The 17,751-nt window shown below is 36.4% G+C and overlaps 1 protein-coding gene across 1 annotated transcript in view; it reads right to left on the reverse strand.

The window, feature by feature from the left end:
• Positions 1 to 17,751, reverse strand: part of LOC121407929 (Fanconi anemia group A protein homolog) — a 51,936-nt gene that overhangs the window by 13,237 nt on the left and 20,948 nt on the right. Inside the window, exons 11-26 of the mRNA XM_041599180.1 lie at positions 16,481 to 16,556; positions 15,296 to 15,429; positions 13,861 to 13,965; positions 12,285 to 12,380; positions 11,327 to 11,392; positions 10,941 to 11,029; positions 10,284 to 10,344; positions 8,294 to 8,343; positions 7,465 to 7,541; positions 7,113 to 7,240; positions 6,022 to 6,162; positions 5,028 to 5,219; positions 3,478 to 3,591; positions 2,110 to 2,186; positions 1,017 to 1,107; positions 241 to 399 (exon numbers count right to left, since the gene is read on the reverse strand). Of these exons, the coding sequence (XP_041455114.1) occupies positions 241 to 399; positions 1,017 to 1,107; positions 2,110 to 2,186; positions 3,478 to 3,591; positions 5,028 to 5,219; positions 6,022 to 6,162; positions 7,113 to 7,240; positions 7,465 to 7,541; positions 8,294 to 8,343; positions 10,284 to 10,344; positions 10,941 to 11,029; positions 11,327 to 11,392; positions 12,285 to 12,380; positions 13,861 to 13,965; positions 15,296 to 15,429; positions 16,481 to 16,556 (1,656 nt within the window). The remainder of the gene's footprint in view (positions 1 to 240; positions 400 to 1,016; positions 1,108 to 2,109; positions 2,187 to 3,477; positions 3,592 to 5,027; positions 5,220 to 6,021; positions 6,163 to 7,112; positions 7,241 to 7,464; positions 7,542 to 8,293; positions 8,344 to 10,283; positions 10,345 to 10,940; positions 11,030 to 11,326; positions 11,393 to 12,284; positions 12,381 to 13,860; positions 13,966 to 15,295; positions 15,430 to 16,480; positions 16,557 to 17,751) is intronic.

The raw sequence follows: 17,751 nt of genomic DNA on the forward strand, positions 1-17,751 counted from the left end.
GCCATGGCGTGTTTTCCTTCAGCAGGAAATTTACCACCATTATGCTACAATCAACCCAGGTGAGGTGACTGGGTACTCAATAGGAAGATATTCCTTGAATGCTTCAGCACCTTTATGGCAGCACAGCCAAATCTGGGGGTAATGATACCAGCGCTTTGTATCCTCAGGCAAAAAGTGCTTTATAAATCCAGATATTATTATTATTATTATTAAACATACTTATTTATACCTCAAGCATACCTTGGATTCTGGAAGCATCTTACTGAACGCAGGCGATGACATTATTGTTCTTCCGACGGCAAGTAACGTATCATCCTGCAATGCATCATGGGAGTTATCTTGCATGTTGCAATCCTCTGTTCTCGTCTCTGGACACAGTCTTGGGATGAGGAAACAAAACTGAAAGAAAAAAGACAACGTACATTGAGTCAATTTTCAAATTTCAATCTGTTCTCAAGACCTACCACATGTAGCTATTTAAAAAAATAATGAAAATCTTTTGCAGTTGAACATAGGTACCCTTTGGTAAGGCATTAATCCTCATTACCAGGTCTCTCGGAGAAGACCATGAGTTGTTGGTCCTCTGGTTGCTTGCATAAAAGCATTCATGCTTTCTTAGCAATCAGGTAAAAAACTCACCACCACCATAATTGCTGTAATTTAAATGTTTCGGTCATTTCCATGAAACAGTCCACCATTTTGCAAATCCAAACCCTGTTTATCAAAATATTTATGACACTTCATGAACAGCTCAAGCTATGATGATTTGATTAGCATTACAACTTTACATTTTAACTACGGAAGATTCTAATTCGTCATGAGGACCAATTAGGAGGTCTGTCATCATTTTTTTCAAGCAATATAGAGTTACATAGTCATGTAATATGAAACAAATATTATCATCATTACACTATTTTACTATTCTGTGCATTATCAATCATGAAATATTTTGAGAATATTGAAATAATAAAACTACTCTTACAATCCCCTGAATAAAATCAAATTGATGAGCATACCTTTTCTATAACGAGGAGAGGTAGTTTGGTTTCAACCTTCGTCTCTTTGGCAGACATACAGAGCGAGAGGTGGAGTAGCGATGATGTCAATCTGGAAGGGATGAAATTAAACATGGTCCATGTTGTTTTAGTGAGTAGGCGAAAAATAACGAATTCGCCACCAAAAAGCCCTGAAAAATAATGGCCAGAATTCTCAAAGGTGGTTTTTAAAACCATCGGTTGAACCCATGGTTAATGCAGATTTCCTGTATAAATTATGCTTATCTACCACGTCTATTGAAAAATGTCCAATGTTGATGCGCGCTTTTGTCACAGTGCGCCAAATTGACACCAGTAGCCGTGATTATCCATGCTATTTTATTCGTGAGTCCACCGTTTTGAATTAATGAGTCCCACTCTTCAAATAGTGGACTCATGAATAAAATACCGTACTTAACCATGGCAACAGGCATCAATTTCGGGCACTGTGACAAAAGCGTGCATCAGCATTAGACATTTGTTTTATACATGCGGTAAATAAGCATAATTTATACAGGAAATCTGCATAAACCATGGGTTCAACCGATGGTTTTATAAACCACCTTCGTGAATTCGGGCCAAAGAGTCCCTGAATTCCCAGAGTTTAATATAAACTGTATTCCCGAAAAGTTTTCCAGTGAGTCTCACTGACTAATTAAGCCTCAACCAATCAGACGCAAGGTTCTCCAGTGGCTTGTTACCCGTGTCTGTGAAAACCGCTGCTCCTCTGAACCCTGGTTTAACCTGACAAGGGGGATATTCCCTTGTCATTCCCAAGGGATGGATATCTCCCATGTCGCTATAATGTTGTAGTCCTTAAAATCTATCTGTTCTACATGCATAGAAATATACATTCAAAAATAGGTCAAAATACAATGATTGAAATTCTTTTGCAATCAGAGAAAAAGGCATGTGTTTTACAAAATGTTACATCAATAGAGAACTTTTAATAATTATATTATGTGCAATACATATTTCATATGCTAATACGATATGATATATCAAATGCGGATTTAATAAAAAAATACCCCTTTACAGCATTTAATGAATATAGATATATCCTTTATTAACTGACCTTGCAGCTGATAACATTTGTTGTGATGTACTGAGAGATAATTCAGAGCTGAGGGCTTCTAAAAGACTACAAGGCTTCTGCAAAAAAAAGTATAACATAAGAACCAGGAAAAAGCTTGAGTTTAGAAATTAGAACTATTGAGTCAATTTTCAACTTTAATTCTGTTCTAAAGACCTACTACAAGTACCTTTTTTCAAAATGATGATAATATTCTTCAGTTGAACATAATTGCTGAAATTTGTAGGCCTGGGAGTAAAACTCAAACAATCGATGCATTTGATCAGTTTAATGACAATCAGCAACTGAATACTACCTTTTACATTAATCAAATGATCACCAAATGTTGTCACTGTTTCCAGACATTTGATTAACAAAAATACATGGTTATAATCTTTGGCAAAAAAAGGTGAAAGATGACAATTTAAATTTATGCTAAAATTTAATAAATTCCAAAAATTGTAACTCTTTCAAGACATGAGAATGAATGCCGCCCTAGTATCCATGCTTCATTCAGCTGTGTTAATGTCCATGTCATAGACGCTATAGAAGGACACTCGACTGAGTCAGCCAGCTCATTATGTGTGACCACTGGTAGGTCATGTAAATAGGTCAAGTTTTTGTGATTTCTGATAATCCAGGAATCCGGATTGTCCAAACAATTTGATTGTTTAATTACCCTGGTGAACAATTGTATAGCAAAAAAAGAGCATTCATCCCAGTCCCAACTTCTAATTTGTATACCGGCATAAAACATATCGCAAGTCTACCCTGCTTTTTATGCACTAATTATGTACCTCATCAAAAGTCACAGCCACATCTTTCCCACATTAAACCACCGACCAGCTTTCAAAATCTACATTTCACAGACAAATTAACGGGAAATACGGGAAAACAGCTATGATTAAAGACACAACACCTCCTTGCGGGATTTCTGTTAATAGACAGGACACATGGGTGACGCATGGGTGTTTCATAAAGCTGTTCGTAAGTTATGAGTGACTTAACAAAACACTGGTGATCCTTTCATATGCGCTACATTAACATCAAGGAAAAATTGGTGTACATCATTTACCACAAGAAAGGATCACCAGTCGGTTGTAAAGTCGCTCGTGACTTACAAACAACTTTATGAAACACCCACCGTGGAGCTGTTTCATAAAGCTGTTGATAAGTTACGAGTCACTTTAAGAATGACTGGTGATCCTTTATTACGCGCTAAACTGTCGCCAATGAATATACCATTTACCACAAGGATCACTCTTAAAGTCGCTCTTAACTTACAAATGCTTTATGAAACACCCACGAGGTACCTCATAATTATCATCACCGTAATAGAAGGAAATGTCAAGTTAATATGAAAGTACCTACTTTGGTATTGGATGAAGCGATTGCCCTGACAGATGGGAACTTAGATCTCATTGTATGTGTGTATAACAGGAAACAAGCAGCACCAACGATGACATCATCAGGCTTGTACTGCATCTAAACACAGATCAAGAATCAATGGTTGTTTTACTTCATATTAGATAGCCAAGACAGATAGCCGAGCGCGATTGGTCCATTACGCGTCACGTGATATGATCAAAATCAATGTATTTTCCCAGCCGGTCCACCTTCGATGAATATATTGACCAACCGGTCCATGAATATATTTTTCTACGTGTATGGCGCCCTCTTGTGGATTAGATGTTACCATGCATTATCGGCCTGCCTTGGGTCCTGGACCTGGTCTGGGCTCGAACTTGGATTTAGATCTAGGGCTAGGCCTAAACAAAGTTGATTTGAATAGAAAAGGATTAGAATAACGTTACTTATAGATCAAGATCTAACGTTAGATCTATACCAGTTCAATCAATCACTGTGAATATCTGCACGCATCGTTAGGCCTAACTTTATCTTCATCATTAGAGGCTATCTAATATAACAGATATTGACTGATGGGATGTGTAAAAAAAGCATTCTTTGGACCACCTAAAGGATTAATATTTTCCCTCGTGATCATATTTTCCCTCAGCGCTGCGCACTTCGGGAAAATATAACCCCTCGGGAAAATACAAATCCGGCGGTCCAAAGAATGTTTGTATTACACACCCCATCAGTCAATATCTGTATAATATTTTATAAAATATTTCTTGTTTGTTAAAACATAGAATTCAAAACATGTTATGAAAGAGCACATCACGTGTTACCATCCATCATTTTTGTATCATTACTACATCACAAAGTCATTCATTCCTACGAATACAGCATATGACATTACTGACATGATATATGAATAAATCATACTACCATAAGTTCACATTTAGAAGGAAAAGGGTCGATATAAAAAGTATGCTAATAAAATAAAAAACAAAACAACCAAACTAACAGATGTGAAAGAAGTAGTAAAAAAATGACTTATTGAGGATAACAGCTTTTTAACATAAACATAACATTAATAATTGCAGTAGGCAATAATTTCAAGAAAAATTCTTGAAAATCACTTTTTTATGTTAATATATCATGATAGACAAATTTATTAGCTTCTGAGAAAATGTAAAGCAAACCCTGTAGGCCTATAAAACAATGGAATCTACACTGAAATCAAGGCATAAAGAAATCACTGACACATATAAGCACATATGGGCACATGTCTTATCTCCCCCCCCCCCCGAGGGTCCTTTTTATCGGGTACAATGCCATGCATATTTTTTTTTATTATGTGGCAATTACACATTTTCTACCAGAATAACTAGGCATATATTTAAAATTCATAATTACAAATACTTGCGAGGTCAAAATGTTGGATTCTGTTTGAATTTAATTGATGATCACACCACAGCTGAAATTCAGGTTTTAAATGTATTAGCGCTACTCTCATAATTCATCATATAAAACAACATTGGGGTATCAAAAAAAAGGTAAAATACAGTACTCACTTGCTGACAGAACATCATCCAGATACGTTGATACAGGGCACTACACAATTCTGTGAATCTACTTAGCATGGTGATCAATTGATGAGCCCATGTCATCTGAATGGTTCCAATGGCAACTCCTTCATGTTTAAGCCTTATCAACCCTGCTTCCTTGCAGATGTTGCTTAAGGCATCAAATACTATTCCTGCAACCTAAAGACAGTGACAAAACAATTTACTTATTTGAGCATTAACTCAATATATTCCGTAATTCCGTAATGCAGTGTAATCAAAGCATGAAATCTGCATAAACAGCAGATTTAAAACCAAATCAATGCAGGCCTAAGATGTCTTCAGAAAAGGGCATTCAGGAACAATGAACATTTAGGGCACCAATGGCTTTTCACAGTAAAGACTACTTAAAGGTAAAAGACAGTAGTTGCAGCAAACAATTATTTCATGAGAAAATCTTTAAAATCAAGGTTAAATGCCACCATGATATCATAGATCTAGTTCTGTATGGTAGATTGAAATAAATCTTTGCGAAGTCATGAAATCTTCGCTGAAACCCGATAAGTCTGATAATCACTTACATAAAAAGACATATTTGGGACAGTGTATTAATTTGGAAAAATATCCCAACACTTAATGGAATTCTGTGCTTATTTCGCTTATTTCTCAGCAATTACACATTTTCTTCCAGAGTCATTTGGCACATATTTTTCATTCATTCATACAAACACCAGGGGCCCGTTGCAGAAAGAGTTGCAATCGATCGCAACTCTAAAAATCATGCGCAACTTGATTTTCAACCAATCAACAGCGCGCATTTGGGACTTGCGTTTGATTTTTTGACTTGCGTTTAAACGCAACTCTTTCTGCAACAGGCCCCTGGGTGGTCACTTTATTGGATTCTATTTGAACTCACTTTGAGATCGTTATCACAACTGATATTTATCTTTGAAATCAATCACAACTCTTTACTGAAAGCTTTGAAGGATGTGTGACATCTTACCTCCTTGTGCAGAGCGGTTGGTTTGACGTCATTGATATTGACGGTCGATACCTCACAGAGTTCATGTGCGGGTGGACCGTCTAGACCCAGAGATGTAGCTATCTTGTCCGACAGGAGGCTCACTTCAGCAGTCAACTCACCTACACACAACAATAGAATCACAGAGAACGAAGCAACCTCACTAGGCCTGTTTTTAAAAGTCACCCATGGGTTACTAAGCATACATATGAATGGCATACGACGAGCCAAAATGGCGGCCCCAAAATAGTAACTAATGAACTGTACTTTCTAATGGAAATACAAGTATGTTCACAGTAAATAAAACAATTAACATTTCTACATATTTCACACTTCACTTATGCAATGGTTGAAACTCCATTTGGCTTGCCATGGTCTAATGTATTATGAAACAATCACAAGGGTTTTTTTTTCAAATAATTGAGAAAACATACAAATAGAGGACCAGTAACACAAAGCTTGACAATTGATTGTGGGGCTGATTTCTATGATTGATTCATTGATTAATGTATATGATCAATGGTAAAAATCAGTTGCAAGATCAATCACTCAGCTTTATGTTACAGGACCCAGGTCAAGTACAGATATTTTTTTTTCAGAGACTGTCTAGATGGGGACACAACATTTACTCCAGCAACAATTACTCTGAGCTTATTTTGTCCAAGATATAGGGTTAGGTTTGCAATAGGGTTTTATGTTAGGTTTAGGATAGAGTATAGTGTTAAATCCAGAGGTTTGTCATCCCATTAGTGTGTGGAATTTACAGCGGAGCAATATTCGCCAGAGCAAATGTCATGGAATTGTGGATGGCATGTTTCCTTCAGCAAGAAATTTAATCACACTGTGCTGCACTCAACACAGGTGAGGTGAATGGGTACCCAATAGGACGAAATTCCTTGAATGCTTGAGTGCCTATAGGCAGCACAGCTAAAGCTGGGATATAATAACATTACCATGTTGACCAGGGCCTGCCAGTAGAACAGTCTTCAACACTGAAGTGGCTAGCCTGGATAAATATGATGTTATCGCCTGGTCCTCCGGCGATTTGAAACGGGGTGTGAGATCAGACTTACCTGAAGTGTTGCATCGTTCCTCTGAGACGTTTGAAGCTTGACTACGATTCCTTTGAGTTTATCAAGACCAGTTTTAAGGGCTTCTAGAGGTTCAAGGCAATCCTCCATCACGTCTTCAGAGAAAGCACCTGAGGAAAGAGGAAGATGGAATGAAATAGACAGTAAAACCAGGGGACGGTTTCATGAAAGTGAAAATTCACTTTCTGAAGAATTAAAACGAAACCAGTTGGAGTGAAATTTATGAGCATTCTTTGACTTTTTTATTTTGTGTGTGTGTGTGTGTGTTGTTTGGGAAGTCCTTTTTCCTTTTTCAAAAATTCATCAAGTTAGAAAAAGCCAATTTTGTACTCACCATCAAGTAATTCATTGAGTTCCTTGGCACAGGCCTCTTCATACTGCTGGTACAAGGCAATGGGAAGCTTGTTGGCACTAGGTAAACAATAGAAAACTGAGATGAAGCACTGGAAGGTATTATACTTCCCAACACCAGGGGGGTGTTTCACAAAGATTTAAGTATGACTTAGAGTCGCACTTAAATACCGGGTTGCGTACGGTATGAAAGGTTTGACCGCATTGGTCAGATCGTCTCAAGAGGACGCGCACAAATGCGTATCCATCAATAAGATCGCGCGTTGCATATCTTGTACGCGTCGGCATTTAAGTGCGACTTAATTCATACTTAAATCTTTGTGAAACACCCCCAGCAGTACATTCCACTAACTCATCCATACTTTTCTTATATACTCAAAGCTCTGCCTCTTTAAGATGGTGATGATAATGATGATGAGGATGAGGATAACAATAATAATAATGATGATCACAATGACAACAATAATAATGATAATACTAATCATCATCATCATCATCATGGTATTCTGATATTATATGGCACTTATTTCAACACAATGAGGTCTTTAAGCACCATACATATATATTATCACTCCAAGCAATGGGATTTGCATTGCCTGCATATGAGGTATTGCAGTATCATCGAAACAATACATCCATATCTAAAAAACAACACCTTGATAACAGCCCCAAAACTTGTAAAATAAAAAGGAATCACGAAGTGTTATGTATCAAAAATTTATTGAAAAATCTAAATTTAACTCTATTATCAGTTTAACTACTTTTTTCAAACTATCTTAGTTAACATTTGTCGTAATCTATTTTGTACTTACTTTTTAAGAGATTCTATCAATTTCATCTTTGCATCTGCAATGTCTGGCAACTATGTAGAGAAGCAATGAGATGGATATACAAATTATCATCACAAAGTTTAGATTCAAAGTCTGATGAAATTTACAATCTGGGGTACTTTAACATAAATACTTGAAACAATTCAATTACATAATAATATAGGATATTTATATTGCGCACATATCCACCTTGTTAGGTGCTCAAGGCGCTCCTATATTACCTGGCTAAGCTAGGCGTTCATAGCGCACACAGCTTCTTAAGGAATTACTTCCTACCGGTACCCATTTACCTCACCTGGGTTGAGTGCAGCACATCGTGGATCAGTTTCTTGCTGAAGGAAATTACACTATGGCTGGGATTTGAACCCACGACCCTCTGTTTCAAAGTCCAAAGACTAATCCACTGGGCCACAACGCTCCACACATAAGGTATCTCAACAAAAGTCTTATTATCACCATTTTATTTAACCATAGCTTTATCCTACTATGAGCAATCCCATCCTCTCCATGTTATTATCAACTTGTCTATCTCTGTTTTATAGTTCATATGAAAATTTGTAAAGCTCTTGAATTCTTGATGGGTTGTGCGCTTCATGAAGTGGGGTAGAAATTCATGAAATGGGGGTCAGACTTTACAAAATGGTTGATTAATTTTATGGAATTAATTATAGGCATATTTTCTCTCCCAATATACTCATGTATCCCATCAACAAACAATGGGGTTTGGGGGAAAGCCATCAAGGAATCCTGTTATGGGAATGCCAATAGATACAATTCTTGTTACTAAAGGTACTAAAAGCTGCATCCGGGAGTGCTGAACAAATAATAATATCTGACTTAAATTCAAAATTAAAGGTACTCCGGCTGAAAATATTTATATCTCAATAAATATACTAAAATTCCCAAAGCAAAATGCTGAAAATTTCTTCAAAATCTGATAATAACAAAGTTATTGACTTTGAAAGTTTAGCGACATATTGTGAAAACAGTTATATGCACATCGTCATGAATGTTCAAAGGGTGGGCTGATGATTGATGTCACATCCCCACTTTCCTTTTTCTTATGTTATTACATGAAATCATAAATGTTTCATTTTTCATACATGTGTGAATGATATGTCCCCCATGTAGTGAAATAAGTTGCAGCAATGAATATCTAATGCACTTATAAGTTGTCATTCCAGTATTTTGGGTTCTTGAAGGAAAAAAAAAACGAATAAACCTAATTTCATATAATAAAATACAAAAGCTTGAGTGGGGATAGAACTCATCAGTTTGCTCATCGAATATTCATGAAGACATGCCTAGAACTGTTTCACTGGAATAATGCAAATTTTTAAAATGCTATAACTTTCTTATTCCTTGTGTGATTTTGATAAAATTTTCAGTGGTTTGTCTGATTTTTCTTACCCCTTTAAGCATCAATGCGCAGACGTTATCTAACTAGTAATCTAATGATCATTGTGTGGTAGTACATATCCCGTGAGCATGATTAGACCAAGACAGAGATCACACAAAACAGGGATCTAAGCGTTACTTTTGGGGAGGGGGGTCTAAGTCCCGGGGGGGGGGGGGGCAGTCACATGTATTGCTGTACACATACGTGACCAAATAATGAGTTTTTCTCTTTGCGCAAAATAACCCTCTAAATGAGTTTTTCGGGTGCTTTACACATTTTGGCCCCCTAAACAAGTTGTCGCCAGAATATGACCCTGGGGAAAAACTTGGGGATAAACATACCCTAAACACGTTTGGCTAGTCTTAAGAAAAAAAGCTTTGAAAAAAAGACATGCCTTAAATTCGATTAACCCCACGATTGACCAATGACCAGTCTTTCAAAACCACCCCCTTTTATTGAAAATCAGTGTTTTTGATAACGAGTGCACGCATCCATCCCCCCCCCCCCCCCCCCCCCCGTCTAACTTGAATACTTTTTTAAACACACTGGATTCCCTGTAAGTTCAATACTCACCATCCTTGGGGTAAGCAGAGCCGGAAGGAAGTGAGTCACGTAGTAAGGTCTGCGGAAAATACTGCCATGTAGACAAAACAGAGAAATGATATGCTTGGACCAACACACATACAAACACACACAGCAACAACAAAACTCTTTACACTGTTCATACATTAATAATCAACTGCCACAAACATTGGATAAGAATACTCCATACTTAAATGCTTTGAATTTGCAAACTATGTATAAATACCAGAACATTCAAGTCAATCATAAATTACTTTTACACAACAATTAAGCAACTGGTATTTGCTTGTGCCTCCATCAAAACATCTTTTGTAATATTTCAAATGTCATCTTTCGATCAAAATTATCTGGGCAATTCCATAAAATATGTATGTCTGACCCCCTATATGTGAGACCTACAAGACTGTCTGATTTCTGGTTCTCATGGCAGTTTGTAATGCTGTCAAATGACCATGACTTGGTCAGTTAATGAAGTGAAGTCAAACTTGAGAAAAAAAAGGGACCGGATGTACAAAAAGGTTGCTTATTTTATGGAATTGCCCATCTTACAAAATTATCTACAACTTATATAAATCAACTACAAGGAACAAAATGGAATTACAAACTATAAAAATTTTGTTCCTGAAGTATTAAGTAGAGTAACTTTACCTTGCTTCTAAGACATTTGTAGGGATTCTGTTGTTCTTCTCATAGGACTCTACGGCTATCTCTACATCATACTTGGCTTGGTCTTGTGGCTGACATTAATAGATGAATAAAATAGAATAATAAAAGTACTACTAATAACAACAACAACAATAATAATAAATATATATGCTCCAGTCTTGCATAAAGTCAGGCGTATCTTTACAAACAGCTTTATTAAAGAATGCCCTGATTGCGAAACACATTTGTCAGTTATTTCTTTTGTCAAGCTACAATAGCATTTTTATTCTTATATATTATTGGGCGGTGGCATAATGCAAATCAATTTGATGTTAATACCATCTCCATAATCAAAACCATTTCTATTTTGTTTTCTTAGAATGACCTACCCTTGCGCTTCTCGAAGCTGTGGGTTGTTTGTTTGCTCCAGGAAATACACTATCCTGCCAAGATTCCTGAACAAAAAAAAAATTCATAAAAAACATCTTCCATAAACAAATCCACACAGTTTGTAGATATACTATATATTCATTCTTACAGTACACTGCACTGAAAAGCAAAATTTAATTTGTTGTGTCTGAAATCTACTGAACATGAAAACAATATAGCTGCATAGTTCCTTGAGACATTTTGGCCTGTCCGCTGCAACCAATAGATAAAGCATCATATTGTGAATCCACTGCATTGCTTGTTCCCTTAAAAAGAAGCCCTTAAAATGAAAGGAACAGTCCTCAGCACTCTGCAATCGCCCCAATGCAGACAAACAAGAGGGCCCATAAAAAAATACAAATCATTTCCTACCCTGGATCAGCTTGATGATACGGTAAATTGCAGATTCTCCTATTGCCAACTCGTCAACTCATCACATGGTCTACTTTTGTTTAGTCTAATGCCATTCCATCTATCAACATTTTACATAGCAACCATTTGGTCCAATGACCACTTTGTCCAATCACCAGTTCGCCTATTACCATTCTTTCTTATAACCAGTTGGTCTAACATCCATTTCATTTTCATTCATTTCGCCCACCTAACACTTAGTCCAATTAGACCAAATGGGACATGGACTAAATGGCTATAGGACCAGCTGGTTATAAGACGAAACAATGAAAAGATGAAATAGCATAGACCATGTGGATAGTGGACGACCTGATGTTAGACCAAATGATAGTAAACAATTTGGTAATTGGACGAAATGGCTTCAGACCAATTGATCATAAACCGATGATACAGTCACACCGGCGAGACCGATCAAAGCTATTATACATGTATTACGTTATTACCAATGGCATAATATTGGTCAGTTTGGAGTCAGACTGGCTGGTGTGACTGGGGTCTTATACTCACATTGAGATCAGAGAGCCTAGTCTTTGCCAGGAGCATGTAATCCCTAAGAACCTCTTGGCATTTGGAAGGAACGGCAGGTGGGTTCTGCACGTGAGCCTAAAAGGACACGACATGAAAAATAGTTTCTTTTTCAATTTATGCATTCCATAATACTTGCACCCTTGTGGTGACAGGACATTTAAGCCTTTGACAATTGCTCCGGGATTTTTTATGTAGATGTAGATGTAGGGTTAAGGCTAGGGTTAAAATTAGGTTTCATGTTTGGTTAAGGGTTACATTTACATGTAGGTTCAGTAGTATAGGGTATAGTGTTAAATCGAGGGCTGAAGTTAGTCATTCAATTAGTGTTGAATTCATAGCAGAGAAATTATCGCCAGAGCAAATGTCATAGAACCGCCCGAGTTGCATCGTAATCATGACGTCCCTCATTCGCTTTATTCTTGAGAGATTGGTTGTATTTTGTAAGTGATTACAAATTTCATTCAAAACCCTTCAGTTTTTCTGGAATGTCACTTCATCCCCATTCTTAGCTGTGCTTTATAGGTGTCATCATTCAATGAGATATTACTTTAATTTTTCAATTCTTGCTCACAATGCGTGCTATAAAAGAAACATCTCATTATGATAATGAAAACTGGTTGTGCATGTATTTTCCAGCACATTGAATAATGAGAGAAATAATGGGAAAATATGAGACAATTCTCAATGGGGCTGTACGAATTATAACTATTGCATTTATTGCTGGGTATACACGAAATTAGTCCCACAGTAGGTCACAATCAAATATTGTAAAGGCACATATTTATACCAAAACAGTGTAAATGCAGGTTATGCATGCAAAATTATAGAAGAAGTTATGATGAGTTGGGCATTAGGCCCCCTTGAAATCTCTCCTGTGGGAAGGAAGAAAATGATGAATGCTAAATTTTGTTAAATTTTCCCTAATCCATTTCTTTTCCATAAATGTTACAAATTCATGTGTGAATTAACAGTTGGCTGTAAATCTTTAAGCAAAATCCCTGAACCATTATTTTGGGGTTAAAAACTTTATGCGGGATTTTTATCAAATGATCATTAAAAAAAAATCTGAATCAATCTCTTTCTTATACTTTATCACTTCTTAAATTTCTTATAATATAAACACACACTTCTGTTTTTCAACCTCTTGTTTTTCTTCAATGTTTTTGTATGGAAAATATTGGAGACACTTTTCCAACTGTAAACATCATCAATTATTAATTGATTGATTGCAACCATTAAAAGACAACATAATACTTTCAAAATTTGACCAATTTTAGTTTTAACACGCAATTTCGAAATATTGCGTAATTTCATAACAGCATATCCTTGTATCATGAATTCCGTCTAAAAAAAGTTTTCATGGATAAAATCAAGAAACATTAAGTCAATTGTTATTGCAATGCAAAAAATTTCATGAAAACCCGAGGGGTCATAACATCAGTTCAGCTATCAGTCCTATGTTTGCTGACTAAAAAGCAGTCATCCGTTTTTAGTTGCAAACTAACATAATAACATAGAAACAAGCCAACTTAAAGAGAACCAAGGTATATCTTACCCTAAGACATACAGCAGATTCATAAGGCACAAGCTTGGTAAGAAACTCTGTGAGAAACAAGAAAGACTTCCTGTGAACCAAGGTAGAGGAAGAAGAAAAGGTCTCCTGGAAGAAAAAGATTAAAAGCATGATGATTACGATTTCAGAGTGTCCTAAAGATTCCATTACATTTGCTCCGATGGAAAATCTGCATGTTAAAGGGGAATGAAACCTTTGGATCAAATAGGATTGTGTAGAAACAGAAAAATCAAATAAGAATAAAGAAAGTTTGAGAAAAATCGGACAAATAATGAGAAAGTTATGAGCATTTGAATATTGCAATCACTAATGCTATGGAGATCCTCACATTGGCAATGCGACAAGGATGTGTGATGTCACTGATGAACAACTTTCCCTTTGGTGGACTATAAAATACCCTCAAAATGTCTCTTTTTGCTTTTTCTCATGATGATACAAACTCTTTATCCATGATGTATTCTTAAAAAATATGCATTACATGCCCTCATGTAGACAAAACACATGATTTATGGATAGATGTGAAGAGGCAATTCTAGTGAAATATATACTAGAGTAATGGGGAGAGTTGTTCACAAGTGACATCACACATCTTTGTCGCATTGCCAATTTGCTATCTCCATAGCATTAGTGATCGCAATATTCAAATGCTCATAACTTTCTCATTATTTGTCAGATTTTTCTCAAACTTTTGTTGATCTGTTTCTTTGATTTTTCTGTTTTCACACAAGCTATCTTGTTCCAATGGTTTCATTCTCCTTTAAATAAAAAATTAAACAGAATCTCGGAAACTAAATAAACCCTACTCCTGATATTATTCTGAACCAAAAACTCTATCAAAAAATCCTAACTCTAACCCTGTGTCCTCTGAAATATCAAGACCAGAGCAAATATCTCAGGGGCATATGTCACGTCACCATCCTTAATGGGCCCCAAAACAACTTCTTCTTTTTTCTCCACCCTCTTATTGTCATGTCTCATAATATTCAAAATTTCATACTAATATTAAAAAAAAAAATTTTTAATGTATGTGTGCAGACTGCCTGAAAACTGAAAAACAACCCCTATTTATGATTTTGTGTAGAAGCATGGTGAACATCACGTAATGGCAGTCATCATCATCACTACCATCATTGTTATTCTCATGATCATGATCACTATCATCATCGTCATCATCATCACCATCATCATCATTATCAATATCATCATCATCATCATCACCACTACCATCATAACCATCCTTATTATTATCATCATCATCATAAAAATCATTATCATTATCAACATCATCATTATCATAATCATCATCATCATCATAAAAATCATTATCAACATCATCATCATCACCATCGATATCATCATTATATCCATCATCACCATAGCGATGTGTTTGCTAAATAGAGTATTAACAGTTGTTTACCTTGAACCATGAGGCATATGAAGGGAAGACATGAGGGCCCTCATTGGCTGCCTGTCTGACCAATAGGAAGGCGCATATGAGGAGATCTTCCTCATAGCTCTCGAAAGCTTGCTCAATAAAGTCAGATATGCACTCTGTGTTATAGAAATATCAAGAAAAATCATCAAGCTTCATTGACTGTAAAGAGAAAGCAAGGGAGAGACAATAGGGAATTTTCGCTATCACTACGCTGACACTTTCTATAACACAGAGAATCTTTTGTCAAAAACCCTTTAATGACAAAAGAGCCTCTATTGGAAACCAGTGCATCAAAACAGCAGTGTCGTCCTGGGGAGCGTTTCATCAAAATTTTTGTCTTGACAAGTTGTCAGATATGACAACTTTCCTAGACTTTGATTGGCTGAGAGGCACTGTTACTATGGTAAATCTCGGATAAAATGTGACTTGTCAGATAAAACGTCCAACAAGTCCTTTCATGAAACACTCTCCTGGACTCTGGACAAACGACATATTTGCAATTTTATGTTGGGTCCAAATCTTTGGCTGATCTGCTGTCCCAGTCCACCAACTTTCACAATGGATTGATACACCAAATTCATTTGACAGAGTACAAAAATAAGAAGTAGACAAAGTGAAAAATAGAACCATATGGGCATCAGACTAATTGAAAGTTGGACCAAGAGATTATTAGACTAAGAGATGGTTGGACCAAATAGTACATATAATTAGACCAACTCTGAAAAAGTGGGCTTAGCCATGATTGGGGTAGGAGATCTAAGAATTAGACTAAGAATCTGCTGGTAGACCAAATGGATACCTGGGGCCCATAACACAAAGCTTAGCAATGATCATAGAAGAATTTTCTACGATTGATTGCACCCACTACAATGTACAATCAATCGTGAAAATCAAGCGTACAATCAATCGCTAACCTTTGTGTTACGGAACCCTGGTGCGTATTTCATGAAGCTGTTCGTAAGTTACAAGCGACTTTACAAACAACTGGTGACCCTTTCTTAGGAATGATATGAACACCAATGAAAATCTGGTGTGTATCATTCACCACAAGAAAGGATCACCAGTCATTTTTAAATTCGCTCTTAACTTATGGACAGCTTTATGAAACACCCACCAGCTGCTTTTTACTCTCCAATATCACTGTATCTGAAAGAAGAGAGTACCTACCTTTGACTAACTGCTGAGCCAATGGGTAATAGATTACAATCATTGAAGTGTAGATTAAAGTTGACTGCCAATTTACCTATTAAAGAATGTGTGATCATATAAATGTGTAAGACTAAACATCTCTTGAGCAAATAAAATGTGGTGCATGAACTCATCACAAGCCTGGATCTAGGAAAGATTAAACCAACTTTAATATTTGAGCAATGATGTAATATGGATAAAGGTTACACACCAGGAATGATTTTTGTTCATGTACAAATGGCTTTTGAGTTCTGACCTGGGACCCTGTTGCATAAAAGTAACCATTATTGTAACTTTGCCATCCAATGGTAACTTGCAGGTAATCCTTGATTTGGATTGGCTGTTGATCAATATTACCATGGCAGTTACCAATGGATAGCGAAGTTACCATAATAGCTACTTTTTGCAACGGGGCTCATATTCTGACCAGGGTCCAATCTTGCAACAAAAGTGTGATTGGTCCCATCAATCAACTATGGAAAACCAGAGGTCACTGCATTTTGAATGCATGGAATCATTGAGTTGACATACTAATCTGATCCTCTTTGTTTCTTGAGGGACATTTCCTACATCAATAATTATGACATTGATGGTATGCTAAATTTTAGTTTGATTTGCGTTAGTTAAATCTTTATAAGAATTATAGACCTCTATGGGTTACGAAAATTTAAATAAGAGAGTCAAAAGGGGCCTAAGCTTTCGATCCTAGCAGAATCTTCTTCAGAGGCAAAATGACAAACATATAAGGTGGAACAACCATAATATAGACCACAGACATTCAACAGCAACACTGGAACACAAGGAGACAAAAGGGGCATTAGTGAGAAGAGATGACCAATCAGGTTAATGAAGGGGATGAAAGAAAAGGAGTAGGCAGACACAAAGGGAAGTTAGTGTGAGTAAGGCCAAAGAAAGACCTCAAGCCAAGAGGGATTAAGAAAATGAGGCAGGCAACATCAAACAGGATCTGGAACAAAACAGTGATAGAGGGTATGAGGAAGATATGAATAACAAGAGAATTAGTGAGAGGTGGGTCAAACAGGTAACAAAGAAAGGCATAATAAACTTGTGCATAAGAGTGGGGGAAAAAGGGAAAGAGAAGGGAACAACTGATAATGTGCAAAAGACATAAGTATGTATGATAGAGCAATAAACAAACTAAGAGAAGAAAGTAAGTGTAAAAATAAATCTGTAAGTATATAAATATATCTTTATAACTTTATCACATTACATCACCATCGCACTATCCA

The sequence above is a fragment of the Lytechinus variegatus genome, chromosome 2, assembly GCF_018143015.1.
Source record: "Lytechinus variegatus isolate NC3 chromosome 2, Lvar_3.0, whole genome shotgun sequence".
Lineage (NCBI taxonomy): Eukaryota > Metazoa > Echinodermata > Echinoidea > Temnopleuroida > Toxopneustidae > Lytechinus > Lytechinus variegatus.